Source organism: Lemur catta, chromosome 11, assembly GCF_020740605.2.
Source record: "Lemur catta isolate mLemCat1 chromosome 11, mLemCat1.pri, whole genome shotgun sequence".
Lineage (NCBI taxonomy): Eukaryota > Metazoa > Chordata > Mammalia > Primates > Lemuridae > Lemur > Lemur catta.
Window position 1 is genome coordinate 20,049,146 of NC_059138.1, and position 15,743 is coordinate 20,064,888.

Here is a 15,743-nt window from a genome sequence, read left to right on the forward strand (position 1 = left end):
TGGTGAAAATAGGTGATGGTGTGCCATTTGCACAAGAGGGGGAGAGGTGGGCACCTGGCTTTGTTGAACTGTTGTCATGCAACAAAGAAAACATTTCTTGGCCTCCTATCCAATTATTCTAATCATCATCACCAGGAAACCAACCAAAATACCAATGAAAAGAAAAGGGTGGTGGAGGTGGCAGGGAGGACAGGTTATTCCAGGCTGAGGCAAAGTGTGCACAAGCATCAAGGTGCAAAGCTGCAGGGGGCTTTAGGGAGGCCCGAAGCTGGGGCTGTGGCAGAAGATGCAGCTGAAAAGATGGCAGTTGTCATGTTAGGACAGTGAGCTGTGTGGGAAACCAAGAAGTGAAGACACAAGGAAACAATTCATGGCTTGAGGCTTCTGCTTCAAGAAGGATAATTCACTCCAATATTAAACACTCATGTTGGGAGAACCTCCCGAGATGGAGAGGCACCATCACTCACCCTGATTTTTAATGTGGACATGAAATTAAAAAAAAACCCTTCAGGGCCAGGCATGGTGGCTCACGCCTGTAATCTGAGCACTCTGGGAGGCCAAAGCGGGAGGATCGCCTGAGCTTGGGAGTTCAAGACCAGCCTGAGCAAAAGCAAGTGCAAGAGCCCGTCTCTACTAAAAATAGAAAAATTAGCCGGGCATTGTGGCATGTACGAGTAGTCCCAGCTACTTGGCAGGCTGAGGCAGGAGGATCGCTTGAGCCCAGGAGTTTGAAGTTTCAGTGAGCTGTGATGATGCCACTGCACTCCAGCCTGGGCAACAGAGCAAGACTCTTACCTGAAAAAAAAAAAAAAAACCTTCAGAGTAGAGGCTTTCAAATTATCTTTAGGATTTTTCAAATTAGATTTTTCTCCTAGAACCTCAGTATAAGAAAACAGATTATATAGGAAATGGAGGTGGTCTGGTGACTGGGCTTGCAGGAGGCCCTGGGCTCATCCTCAGTGTCTTCTTTATGGCACTCCACAGTGCCAAGGGGCAGAGGTCAAAGATCACCGATCTTGAGTACAAGTACCTTTTAAAAAAAAAAAAAAAATGTTTTTTTTTTTCAGACAGTCTCACTCTGTCACCCAGGCTGACAAGTACCTTTTAAAAAGCAGAACAAGCCACCCCAAGATAGAGTTCCTTTTGCTTAGGAGGCCAAGTGCTCCTATAGAGATGAACAGTTCCACTTCCTGTTGCCACATTTTTAACTATTTATTGAATGAGGCAGTAATAGACAAAATGGAAAACAACACAGAATCCATGCTCTGCTACTGGAGTTTTGCTTTTTTCTTCTTCTTGGCAATGTCTCAAACTATTAGGAGGTTATTTCACCACAAAGGAACACGGACTTTAAAGCCCCTGAACAGCTTCACAATGACAATAAAAAATAATAATTAAAAAAATAACAAATTGTAGAACTAGGACTATTTATATGTAAATTTCCCTTCCCTCCCCCCATTACGTACAGAAAAGAACATACAAAGAACATTGGATAGTTTTATATAAAACAAGCAAATACAAGAATCTGAAACTTTTCTCAAAGGCTGAGCAAGACATGAAGAATCTTTTAATGTCGCATTAAAAAAAAAACACATTAAATACACTATCACACATATGGGGGGACCTAGGAGGAGGGAGGAAGAGTTGTCCCTGTACTCAAGGAGCAGAGATTTGGCCTGTTGAAAAAATCAGGTGAATTTAGCCACTGGAAACTCAGGGCTTGCAGCTGAGAAAGACAGAATTTGATAGTTACAAAGAATACCCAGACCGATCAACACCTGTGAGCAGGAAAGCTGTTCGGGGCTGGGCCTCCAGGCTGCACCAGGAAACAGGTCTTGCAGAGTCCCTTCCGAAGCAGGGCCTGATCCAGGCATGCAGGAAACAACCTCAGCCCTTTTCTGTCACATCCCGTGGTGATGGCCAACCTTCCATGAGCCAGGCGTCCCTTCCTTTCAGTTCCAGCGTCTCCTCTGTTCAGCTACAGACAGCTAGAGAAAATTGCTCCCGTTTTGGTGCCCTGGTCCAGGAAGATGTTTCTCTCCCTCCTTCCTTTCCCTTCCAGCCCCTCCCACCCCCTTCCCATTCTCTCCCCCATGACGCACCACACACCCACCAGCACACTTAACACACTCTCGCTCCTCAAACTCTTAATACTTCTGTTATCTTCAGTTCACATACACGACCAATTCAGGACTGACCTTAAAACCAAAGCAACATTTTAATAGTCATGAGATCAAGAAGGATTCCTGGGAAGGGGAGGAGATGGGAGGGCGAGGAGAACCCTCTTGTCCCTGCCTGGGAGCTTTCAGGACATTCATCTGCCTGTGGCAAGGTCAGCACCTGGGCCAGCCCAAGGAACGTCTCAGCTGGCAGACCACGCGGCCTCTGGACCTCGTAAGCACATTTTCTGGACCCATCTCATTCTGGAATCTCCTTCCTCAGGTGAGTCCAGCAGGGAGAGTTCTGGGCGGCCACTGGGAGGCAGCTTTGGTGAAGGGCATGGTCACCTCCGCCTGAGTTTGTCAGTAGCTCAACGCATGACCCTGGTATGAACAAAAACCGGGTGACTGTGTCTGGCCACGTACCCTACCACCCACTAAACTGGGTGAATTATTGTTTCCACAGCTCACCTTGATTTCATACAGATAATTCCATGCGGGTTTCATACATATATATATATATGTATATATATACTTTATATATATGTAGATGTGTATGTCCATATGTACACATATACATATATTCACACTCACACATACACACACATAAGTATACACACACGTTTCTGCAGAAAGAAGTCCTGCCACAATTTGGCTTTTTTGGGACAGTGAAATTGACGATGCAGTTTCTTACTCCACCAATCCCAGAAAATCGAGTGGTGCTTTAAAAAATGCAATTCCAAAATCCGCTGCCTTTCTTCCTTTTAAAAAAAAGGTTAAACAAAACTTTTCTTCCAAAGTCGAGAGACTTAATTCCATTTGATTGCACCTCTGCAAACGTGTAAAAAATTTTGAAGTAACTAGAAAACAATGCCATGATGTGGCTGCTTGTCACTGTTCCAATGTCACCACCTCCACAGCCTGGCCGTCCATGGTGACTGCGCTGTCCGATATCCTGGTGGTCACAGGAGCCATGGCCACCTGCACTGGCCCGTTGCCCTGGGCGAGGCTGGTCACCACAGTCTGGTACATGCTCACAGGGATCTGGACCAGGCCTGGGGGGACAAAGGGAGACCGTTGGTGGGGCTGGGGCTCCGTTCCCAGGTGCTGGCTGGACAGGGGCAACGAGCTCTCGCCCTCCAGGGTGTCACTGTCTGCCAGCCCCAGGTAATCACACAGCCACTGCCCAGGCACAAATAAATCTCTTTCCTCATCTCATTTTAATTTTTTTCATTAACTAGTTTTAAAAATCTGTAATTGACACATTATAATTATACATATTTATGGGGTACAGTGTGATGTTGTGGTGCATGTATACATTCGACATGATCAAATTGAGGTAATTACCATATTCATCACTTTAAACATTTGCCATTTTGTGGTGACAACAATCAAAACCTTTCTTTTGGCTAAGCAAAGATCTAAAGTATTACTTGCTACAGTCGCCCTACTGTGTAACAAAACCTCAGAACTTACTCTCCTAACTATAATTTTGTACCTGTTGACCAACCTCCCCTGGTTCCCCAGCCTCTAGTAACCACTATTCTATTTTCTACTTGTATGACATCAACTGTCTTCCATTTTAATTCTTAAAACAGACTATCAGGAAAGAGAAGTTTGGAGAAACTGTGGAGACATGCCGCAGGGCAGAGCCTCCGCAGTTTGCCAAGAGAAGACTCTGCCCGCTTCCATGTCTAGGAAATGGGGCCCCAACAGGTGTGAGCCAGCCCATCACCCCTCTGACTGCTTTCTTTCTCTAGCAACAGGCCACCATTGTCTTCTTTGACATTCTGCTGCACTGCCCTCTTCACCCATCTTTCTGCCTGTGCTCAAGCCTGAAAAGAAAAAACTTCTCCTTCTCCTATCCTGTCTTCTGGCCACTGCTCCATTTATGTCCCTTCCTTCAGTGTTGAGGTTATTAAAAAATAAATAAATAAAGCCTAGGTCATTGGTTTCCTGATTTTTAGATTTCACAGACCAGTAAAATTTAAAAACACATTTTGGGGACAACTAAAAATAAATAAATAAATAAATAAATACTCCTACCTCATTTCCCACATTTTCTTTTCTTTTTTCAAGACAGGGTCTCACTCTGTTGCCCAGGCTGGACTTTGATTCCTGGACTAAGTGATCCTCCTGCCTCAGCCTCCTGAGAAGCTCGGACTATAGGCATATACCATTGTGCTCAACTCCATCTGCCTTCTAATATCACTATTATTTCAGAGTAGACAGTTTAACATAAAGAAAGGAAGCAGCACATAATCTCAGAAAAATGTAGTCCTTCCTAAAACAGAAAAGCTGATGACTTTGTACATTTTAAAAGAAAGGATTTCTAGTTAACTAAGGCAGAACAAATGCATAGATCTTCCTTTCTTCTGACACTATAATTACAGTGAATGGGGGAAAAGGATAGAAACAAGGGATGTCAACTTATGATATCAGAGGTTCACCCACTGATTGAGAAACTGACCTGGAGAGGCCTCAAAAAGAGACCTAAGGTGATATTTGGGGTGGGGAGGTAGGAGAGACAGTGGAAAATCTGGCCTGCTGTCCTCACACAGACACTGAGGCCTACGGGTCCCCTCACCCTTCCCCGGCACACCCTGTGATAATCAGTGTTGCAGCGTCTTACTCTTATGGAACAGAGAGGTCCGCAGAGACAATGTGGGGAGCAGAGGAAAACAAAAACAAATGCCCCCAAATGGTACTATCCTCAGAGATAAGAGATTTGTATCATAAAAATGGGATGTAATAAAAAGGAGTAAGAGAAAATTCTAAATAAAAATTCCAACAGATGAAATATATTCAAAAGAAGATCAGAAGATGGAGTCAAAATCTTCCAGAGTAGAAAAGATTAAAAGAAAAAGATGGAGAGGAGAGAAAATATGAGACTTATGAGGTCCAACCTCTAATAAAAGAGAATAGAGAAAATAGAAGGTAGGAAATTATTGGGCAGATAAGTAAATTTCTAGAACTGAAAAACACGAGTTTCAGATTGAAAAGGCCCATTTGATGCCAAACATAACAGATGAAAAAAGATCTAGACACTAAGACACATCTTTGCAAATTCTCAGAACACCAGGGATAAAGCAAAGACCCTAAAGGATCCAGACAGAAAAAAAGTCACATACAAAGAACTGGGAATAAGAACGGTGTTGGACTCCTCAACAACAAACCTAGAAGCTAGAAGATGATGGAGCAATGGCTTCAAGTGTCAGAGAGAAAATGCTTTCAGCCTCAAATTCTGTGCTCAGCCCATGCAATGACAGCCACATCCATTAAGTGTGGGGCAGAATACAGACATCTCCAGATGAGTAAGGGCTCAGAAAAATTGGCCACCCATGCATGCTTCCTCTGGAAGCTTTGAAGGCTGTGGTCCACAGAAGCAGGAGAAAACTAAGAAGGCAGCGGCTGTGGGATGTAGGAGACAGAGTGTCCCATGGAGAATGGTGAAGGGAGCTCTGCGGGGAGCCGAGGGGCCCAGGACAAGGGCTGCGCAGCAGGTCTGAGAGAACAGAGAGCCTGTGGGGAAAATGCCATGACCAGGTGGGAAAGAGAGGCTTTTCCAGAGCAGAGTTGGACAGAATGGGCGCTTAACGGTTAAAAAGTAGAAGCCCCACCCCCACCAAAAAAGCAGGTATTAACTTGAAGAGAAAATAAAAGTTGTACAAAAAGGAAATATAATCATAATAATTATACTCATCTTGGCAATGAGTAATTTTTATGTGGTTATAATAATATAAACATAGATACCAAGTTATCTAAAATTTGTGATAGATGATGTCTCAACTAAAAAAATAATGACACAAGACTATTATTTAGAGCACTAAGGATACATAATAGAAAAAAGGACATATAATGTTGCCTCTGGGGCACAGACTTTAAAAAAAAAGTCTTTTGGTCCTTTTTATGGGGCAGAGGGTACTAATTTTAATAGAGTTGTAAGACATTGCACTTTCCACTCCAGTGCCTATACAGTGCAATGTTATTTCCTTGCCCTGCGCATATATTCAAGTATTGAGAAGGCCCTGTAAGTTATTATTAACAACTCAACTTTCAAATTGCCACAGAATTTGCTACAAATCTGGGTTCTTCAATGGTGCTATGTGGTACCACTGCTACACTCATACTCAGGTTGGCTTAATCAGCCTCTTAAACGGTGGGCCCAGAGGAGGAACCACCAAATGGAAAAGCGCCACCACCAGGGAAGACTCACTTTTAACCCTTTGTGACATTTCAAACCATATGCTGTTTTGATGAAAATAAAAATTAATTTTAAAAAGGGATGTCAGAATATTTTCCAATGCAAAAAAAAAAAAAAAATCAAACGTAAAATTTTATTTCACAATGTTAAATTGTATGTGACTTTTCCAGGAGTAAGTTTTGCCAGTTTAGGGATAGGGGTTAAGTATTTGATGATGCAACATAAAAAGAGACTTGATGTTTTGCTTTGATGCTAGCCATTTTAGAAGCCCAGCTTGTCCTGGTGTGCGGTAAGAGAAATGAAGGCATGGCCAGCCTCCCCTCACTCTGGAGGTGCTGGGGCCCGGGAGGAGAGGAGAGGAGGCCGGCACACTTGTACAAGGGGCTGGGAGGAAAGCAGGCCTGAGGGCCAGGCATTGGCTTTAGCAGGCTGTAGGGTTCAATTTCTTTCATCTAAACTTTTGCAAATGGCTCTTAAATCTCTCTCATCAATCTCTCTTTCTTTCAGTTCATTCCCCTACCACTCAAATTATCTTTCCATAACATGTTCCTCCCCAATTTTAAACCTTCAAATTCCATGACACTAAAAAGGCCTATAATCCAGTTCAAAGCTTTAGCATAGTATTCAAGGCCTCTTGTGATTTGCCCTGGTCTATCTTTCCAGTCTCATTTCACCTACTCTCTCATAGGAACCCTGTGCTCTGGGCACCCCCCACCCCGGACTACTCTCAGTTCCCCAGTATATTGGTCACATTCCTCTGTCCGGGCCTTTGCTCCAGATGTTCACTACATGGAATTCTCAAATCCCCTACTCCTTCCCCTTTGAAACTCAGGCTCAGTTGTGCGCCATCTTGGAAGCCTACCCCATCCCAGCCCCAGTCAATAGTCAAGAGCAGCCTCCCCTGAGTTCTCCGAAGGCCCTGGGGCAGTAGCGTATAATCTGGCTTGGGCCAGTTAGTGCATGTATACAGGCCTTCCCACTTCACCGAGGGTTCCCCTTCAAGGTCAGGCCTGGCTCTGGTTTATTTCACATTCCCCATGGTATGAAGTACGAAGCACGCCACAAGTTTATATCAACATAGTCTCAAGGACAACAGACCAAGGGACTCTACCGCTGGCCTCAACCACTGTGCAACTGGGCCCCACTCCCCAGCCTCTGGACTCGAGGCATGGCCCTGAGTACATGTGCAGACCACATGACACTGTAAGTTCCCCCCTCATCCCAGTGTGTCATGATCATCATTGCTTTTACACTCTCCTCTGGCCAAAACGGGCACCGTCAACAAAGTAACCCAAAATGCCCAGTGGCAGAGCCAGCACACCTCTGTGACCCCCACAGAGCCCACATGCTGGCACAGAGCAACCCAAACCAGAAGCACAGATCAGTCTCATTTCATTGCTCTTGATTCTGGGGATTCTGGGCTTGATTCAGTTCCAAAAGCTCCAAACTTGGGGAACAAGTCACCCAATTTACAAATACAGTGACTACTGTGAACAGGGAGACCCTTTCTAACTATGAGCAGCCATCTATCTAGGTTAGGGCAGGGGTGAACAGAAGCTTGAAGAATTGTCAAAGTTAAATTTCTTTCACCCTTGCTTATGATGGTTGGGTTTCTAATGATGTGGGTCCATGCCCAAAACTGCTGTTAAAATGGTTTTTAGTGTCATGGAAGATTTGCCCCACAATAAAATGAAGAAAGGTCCAAATGCAAAAATATATATTAGCTGACACTGCTATGACCAGAATGATCTTTTGAGCATACAAACTGACGCTCTCCTTTAAAATTCTTCAGTGGTTTCCAACGTCCCACTGGATATAAAGTCCAAACCCCTTTGCAGGTATCTAAACCCCTTTGCAGGTATCCAAACTCTTCATGTGGGCCCTGTTATTTACTTAAGCCTGGTGGTCCACTAATACCCACTAATACCATTCACTTTACATGCCAGCCAGGTGAACTACTTGACTGAGGTGCTCCAAGCATACACCTCCCTGCCTGCACACACTGCTACTTCTGCCTGGAGTGGGCTCCTGTTCTTCCTAAAGTCAGCTCCAGTCTCTCCCCTCCTTTCTTGAGTCCTCTTCTCCTGGGTCCCACAGCACTGTGTACAGGTTTATGGAGGCAATGGTCTTATTCATCATCACTGTTTATATGTCTTGTCACCAACGAGACCATAAATTCCTCAAGGGAGGGACTGAGCCTCCATCTTTGGGTCCCTAACAGTCAGCAGGTGCTCAATACATGTTTTCGACACTCATGAATAAGACCTGCCATGTGTTCCTTCTTGGGACTGGATGATTAAGGTAAGTGAGTCTTAGGGTGATGAGCCCATAAAAAAGCAATGCAAAAAATACTACATTCAGGATTCATCCAAATGAAACCATTTGTACAAGATTCCATCTTCTGTACTCCACATCAGTCAGGAAAGGAGCAAATTTGGCCACTATAACTGGGTGATGAAATGACTCCCACACAAAGCTCTCTCAGGGTGAATAACTGGTGACAGCAACTACACATCTTGGAAGCCTTTCAGAGGGAGAAATTCTATATGCAAGAGTCATTTCATAACCTCACGTGCCTTGAAATCTCAATTCTACTATTTTCTACATGCAGTTTCAGTCTACCTCCACTTTAAATAAACGCATTACCAAACCACTGTGGAGGTTTTAAGACACCCTCCCCCACAAAACACACAGGCATTTTGACATGGGATTAGATTAAATCGCCTCAGTGTCTCTGACCCAGCAGCCTTTATGTCCATAGCAAGGGAAAGGGGGCGGGGACTGGAGGCTTCAAAACGCAGCATGCACTAAGTCGGGCCGGCTGCCCTTGGAAGAGAGATGATTAAATGCTGAGGTACAGTAATCAGGCTGGGATTGTCCCCGCATCTGCTCAGCCTGTGCCTGATTAGCCCTAATCTAGAGGCACATGTTAATCCAAGCTTGTATTCTGGGTCATTGCAATTGATTAAGCAACAGGAAGCCCTTGATGTTCTAGTTTAAGGGCTTGGAGTTCTTCTTTTTATTTCTCGGAGAGACCCTGTACAATCCTAGTAATGAAGACTCCCTTGGCCTTTGTACAGCACTTTTCAAAGCCCTCTCACACCCGGCTGCATGTCACTTGATTTCTGCAGACCCTGCAGAAGTACACAGGGCAGGTGTTCTTCCCTTTCACAAATGACAGGCCAGCTCCTTTGGCAGGACCATGGGTTATCACAAAGGCACATACTTAATAACGCCCTGAAGTTTTTCGTACTCCAATATTTAGAAGCTACATGAAACCTTAGAGTTCATTCAGTCTAGTAAATGCAATCCCTTTTTTTCCCTTTAAACTCAAAAGTAAATATAGAAAGTTTATTTAAAAAAAAAAGTAAACACAGGCCGAGAGAGACTGAGTGATTTTGTTCCCTAAATGACTGAGTTATGGTAAAGCCAGGTGTCCAGGCTTTTGATCTGGGAGTCTTTCCATACACCACAATGCCCTTAACACCTAACGCCCGGGCCAGCATGGGCCTCCGAAGGACAGGACCTTCCTCTTTGGGCTCCCTGCTGCTTCTCCTCTCAGGCTTCATATGGTAAGGTTTACAGAATTGGCCAAAGTGGAAAAAGAGGTCAAAGATGGCTTGAAAACTTCAGGTCCCAGCACAAGGATTTCCTTGTCAAATAACAGTCAAACCAAAATCCTCAGAGGAACTCCTGGCTCCAGGACCACATTTCCCTGTAAATGACAATGAGGCCTAAAATGGTTTTTTTTTTTTTTTTTAAAGCAGTTGGATATTATTCTTGAGCTCAAATGGTGAAACATGCTCCTCCCAGTGCCCCTACCCCATAAATTGCAATTACATCCTTCCAGTTGCTCAGGCCAAAAACTTCAAAGTCATCTTTGACCTCACATCCAATATATCAGCTAATCTTGTCAACTCTCCCTTCAAATATAAACCCAGAACCCAACACTTTTGCTGCTGCCTCGTAGGACAAACACTATCATTTCTTGCCTGGACTACATTTGAGCTTGCTTTGTGATCACCCCACTTCAGCCTTTGCCAGAGGGAACTTTTAAAACTTTCACACAAAGTGATGGATATGGGCACATGCTCTGAAAATACAGATTCCCAGGTGGGCCAGCTCTGGACACAACTCACTTCCCACCCAATACCCTTCCTCCTTTCAAGCCAAATGCCCTTCTGAGAAGACCCACTGGGCAAGTGACAGCACGGCACACAGGCTTCTGCTTTGTCCGCTTGAAGGAGACCCCCATGTAGGATTCATTCTTCAGGGAGGCAACCATTCCTCACACGGTATTAACCAGTTTCTTTAAAGTTTAACCTCTTTTAGGAGAACCTGTATTTTAACAGCCACTTAATTTTTAAAAATAAGTAACACAGAGAGGACAAGTAAAAAGTTACAAAAGGGTATGGAGTGGAAGAGTAAATCTCCCTCCCAGTCACTTGGGTTTATTTTCCAGAGGGATCTAGGGTGGCCAGCTTCTAGGGTGGCCCGTAGTCTACCCACGATAGTCTATGCATTTGAAATGTGTGTATGTGTGTGTATATCTTCCCCACTCAAACAGTGCACACTATTCATACCCTTTTGCACCTTGTTTGTTTTTGAGGTCTTTCCTTATAATTACAAAGAGAGCTGCCTTAATTTTTTTTAGTGGCTGAAGAGTATTGCATCATATGGAAGTACTTGAATTTGATTAACCAGTGCTCTGATGACTTATACCTCAGGTTTCCAATCCTTTGCAATTATGCCAAATGCATATGTAACTTCTCATATGTACTTGCATATGTATATACAAATATACTGTATATCTGCAGGATAAATACTAGTAGTACAATTTCCTGGTCAGAGGATATTTATATTTTAAAATTTGATAGGTACAGTAATGGGGGACTCTTCCTCCAATTCCTTTCAAGACTCAAAATAACAGTGGAATTTAAGATTTAAAGCATTATAAGCAATAGAGAATGAATTTTTAGACAGGGGGTTGTCTTTGAGCCTCTCAAATCATATTACACAGGTGGCAGATTATACTATCTACTCATAATCCTGGCCACCTTCAACAAAACAGGGGGCCATGATCTGTCTCTGATGATGGCACCAGGGGAGCATGTGGTAGACCATAGGCGCCAATTAGAGTAACTTTAAAGATTAGGGTCACAGCCTTCCACACTCTGTGGATTTATCATTCATAAGCCAAACTACTCTATTCCTGACCTCTCCTGAGTATCATCACTTGTCTGCTGCATGATGGAATTTACACACACACACACACAGGCACGCACGCGCACACACGAGTGCATATATACATATAAATGGAATTTATTTATTTGGAGGAATTTATTTTTCCCAAGGCTAACTTCTTTCAGTATTATTTGATGAATTAATATATATATATCACAGTTAGCTAAATCTTAAAATATTGTTTGGCAAAAGCCATCCCATCCCACCCCCCAAATTACTTTTGGTAGCTTTCCACTATCAGAAACATAAAGTGCAAATAGCTAACAGTCGAGGGAGCTTACACAAGCCTTTCCCACAGATACCCTACATTATCCCTTCATTACAACCATATTTGTTCTCTCAATGTACCCTGAACACCGCATGCACTTGCTGAGGTAGATCCCTCTGCCTGGAATTACTTCCTGCCAATTGAAGCCTTATCCTTCCGACGATTTCCACACCTCTCACGGAGCTACCTCAGATGGAGCAGCCTACCAGTCCTCACCCTCTGAGTTTCTTACCTCCACCATTCATTTGGCACCAGGTACATGCTGACCTATTTTCAGGCAGTCACTGCTTTTCTTTCTATAAATCTGCTTACTTACACTGCTGGCAGGACTATGTTTCTGAATGCTGGGAACTTGAACATAGTAGGTGCTCAATAATTGATCATACTCTTCATGATTTTCAGAAACTTGATAATACTCCTCTACAGACTGAAGAGCCTGGAAGCCTTTTACTCTGATCCAAAATGAAGTCAAATTCTCTCCATAACAACATTCTTTAGGTGCCGTAGCCAAATGCTGTATGGTAGTTCAGGTGCATTTTATGTGAGGGAAAAACAGGCTGTTTCATTTCCATTAAAGGCTTCCCTTTATAAAGACCTACATGTGAATCCTGGTTCTTTCATTTAATGGCTTGTTGAGCCTTAGTTTCTTCATCTACGAAGAAATGGTAATTATTAATCTCACAGGGCTGTTGAACTAGATGTGCTCACATAGGTAAAGTCTGGTACAGTGCCTGACACATAGTAGGTATACAACAAATGTCAGCTGCTTTTCAAAGATGGCTTTGAATAAGAGGTTTGATGAAGTCTGGCTGGGGTCACAGATGTTAGGCGAAAGCTCTCAGGAAACAGAAAGAAAAGCAGAGACAGTACAGATCTCTTTTCAGCGGCGATTTGCTCCTGCCAGGAAGCACATCATTCACCAAAGGCCTTTAAAGATGTAAAGATTAGAGATAAAGGCCATGAAATCAGGGCAGATGGACTGGAGGCAGCTCCCTTCTGAAACACAGTGATGGTCAGACTGCCACTGGAAGCGCACCACGATGTAGATGAGACGGTTGCCAATCCTGGGCATTGGTGAATCAATAATCCAGGCTAAACCACTACTCAATATTAAGCATGTTAAAATATGATCAGGACAGTATGATAGGATGTCATCACCCTGATAAATTCCCAAACTCCTCTAGAAACTAACAGAATAGGCTTGAGCCAAGCAGAACACGGGGTGCAGGTGTGGTCAGTTACCCAGCACCACAGCCTGCCCTCCCCCACCCGACAAGATAGAGCAGGACAGACAGCCTGAGGAAGAATGGGCCTTTCATTTGCCCTCACAGGCCGGGAAACCTTTGGGAATTGTTGTTTGCTGTAACCGAATCTTTCAGCCCAAAGGCCTTCCAAGTTGGTCATGGAAAAATCTTTAGTTGGAAGAAAAATATTGATGGTTGTGAGAGAAATAGAGAGTTGAACAAATAATAAACATATTATTACTCATGATGGAAGAGGAATAATAAAACCCAAACGAAAATGTACAATGTAATGCCTTCTGTAGTTTATGGACATGAAAGCTAACCCTACATATATCAGGAAAATACTGGCTTAAATGAGGAACCAGGACTATGATGGGAAAAGACAGGAATAAATAAGAAAGCAATGAAATCAAGCATTGTACTACTTAAGTAACTTCTGAAGTTTTTAAGGAGCCACCAAGGGTGTCTACAGGTGTTTCTAGGGGTGATAGGCAGGAAGCAAATCCTTTAAAAATCTTTCCGTTGCAGTCCTGGAAAATATTTACATCAGTGGCTGATGTCTAAGGAAAGCCATTATTATATAAAGAAGAACAGACACAGTACGTAGTGATATAGAAGTGGAAGGAGATAAAAGGAAATCAGGTAAAGAAGCTGGGCCAGAAGGCAGGCAGCAGATCGAGAGGCTGACAACGACAACGAAGGACCAGACGGCCCGAGAGGGACGATGTACAGCAAGGAAGGGAAGGCCATGAAAAGAATGTCAGCATCAAGATAGGAAGGCAAGAGGGAAAGAGAAAAAGCATTTCTCTCCCAGTGGTTTTGTTTCTGTTATATTAGCTGCTTCTAGGACATTCAATCTTCCTTTTCCATATTTTCTAAGTCCAAGGCATTTGGGTGCATTCTGGGAAAATTGTTGATTAAAATATGTCTTATAACTGGCAAGTACTGAATATTCTCATGAAGCCAAGAGCAGCCGCACAGATGCCTTGGTGTAACGGGCACTTCTCAGCACCCAAGTTTTTCTCTCCTCTTGCTAGACAATCTCAAGACACACTTAGAAAAACTGCTTTCTGGAATAATGTTCAAAGCAGTGAATGTCTGGCTGGGACAATGTCACTGTGTCTTTTGCCTGATTTTGCAGACCACTGGGAACCTTCTCATGTCCTGCATCCCACAAGCCAAATATTAAAAATTGAATTCATTTTTACTTTATTAGTAAATATCTCAAAACATATTTGGGAGATATAATTTCATGATTTCCTCTTGAAATTACTGGAGACACCCAGGAACGTTATGAAATCAGGATTTTGTGCTTCAGTATTCAGAACTACCATGATTTAGTATCCTGGAGACTGAGCTCCCAACGTGGGGTTGAACGAGCTAACTCCAAGGCCCACTGACCTGACCAAGGCGGCTTTAAACTGAAAATGGCAGGAGAGAAAAGTGTTCCACCAAAGACCATGGACTATGCATGTGCTCCAGAGAGCATCTAATCTGACTGTCCAGAGAAGGGGAGAGGGTGCCCAGGAGAAATCACTGGGAACGGTGGGAGCAACACTCAAGGGCTCCAATGCTGACATACCAGTGGACAGAGTATGGGGCAGTATGCAGAGTGCACCAATGTTGTTAAATGGAAAGTGGTGCCCAGATGACAAACCTCAGAAGAAAGTCACCAAGCTGTCGAAGAGTTAGCAATAGGTACAGAAATGAATAGCAGGCCCAATCAGGAGTTACTCAGAGTTAGGAACGGAGATTTATTTTTCTGTTGTTATTTTCAAACTTTTTGTTATGGGAAATTTCAAATAGGCACAAAAGGAGAGAGAAGAGTACAATGAATTCCCATGTGTCCAGCATGCAGCCCCCACATCTTCTATCTGAAAAGGGATAGAGGGAAGGAAGCCTCCAAAGATGTGCTTCTGCTTTTCAATCCCTCACTTAGCATAATCTGAAGGGCACCATTTAGGAAAAAAACCCCAAGCTAAAACTTTCTAAGTGCATATAAAGGGCAGAATTAAATTGGTTTTGGTTAGTGAGACACTTGCAGACAGTCAGAAAGTGGAAATAAGCTGACAGTTATGGGACAGTCACACAGAAAGAAATCTCAATAAATATCTTGGTCAAGTATTTCTCCTGCCTTTCCTATCTAACTACACTTACATAGTCAAATTGTTAACAGGGGCAAGTTCTTTATAAAAGAAAGGATCACTTGAGGCTGGGTATTCGAGGCTACAGTAAGCTATGATTACGCCCGTGAACAGCACTACTACATTCCAGCCTCGGCAACATAGTGAGTCCCTGTCTCTTTTAAAAAAAAACAACAAAAAAAGGCCAAGCACAGTGACTCATGTCTGTAATTCCAGCACTTTGGGAGGCTGAGGCACGAGGATTGATTGAGGCCAGGAGTTCAAGACCAGCCTTGGCAATAGTGAGACCTCGCTAATTTAAAAATTAGCTAGGCATACCTTTAGTTCCAGCTACTCAGGAGGCTGAGGAGCCCAAGTGTTTGAGGTTGTAGTGAGCTATGATGACACCACAGCACTCTAGCCTGGGCAACAAAGCGAGACTCTGTCTCAAAAAGAAAAAGAAAAAAGAAGACAAAAAGAATCCCAGCTAATAAATGAAAA

General features: G+C 43.4%; 1 protein-coding gene across 2 annotated transcripts in view; it reads right to left on the reverse strand.

Moving 5' to 3' along the window:
• Nucleotides 1–1,187: 1,187 nt before the first annotated feature.
• Nucleotides 1,188–15,743, reverse strand: part of NRF1 (nuclear respiratory factor 1) — a 117,836-nt gene continuing 103,280 nt past the window's right edge. For both annotated transcript variants that reach the window (XM_045565509.1, XM_045565508.1), the window contains exon 11: nt 1,188–3,214. In XM_045565509.1, the coding sequence (XP_045421465.1) occupies nt 3,051–3,214 (164 nt within the window). In that variant the 3' untranslated portion in view covers nt 1,188–3,050. The remainder of the gene's footprint in view (nt 3,215–15,743) is intronic.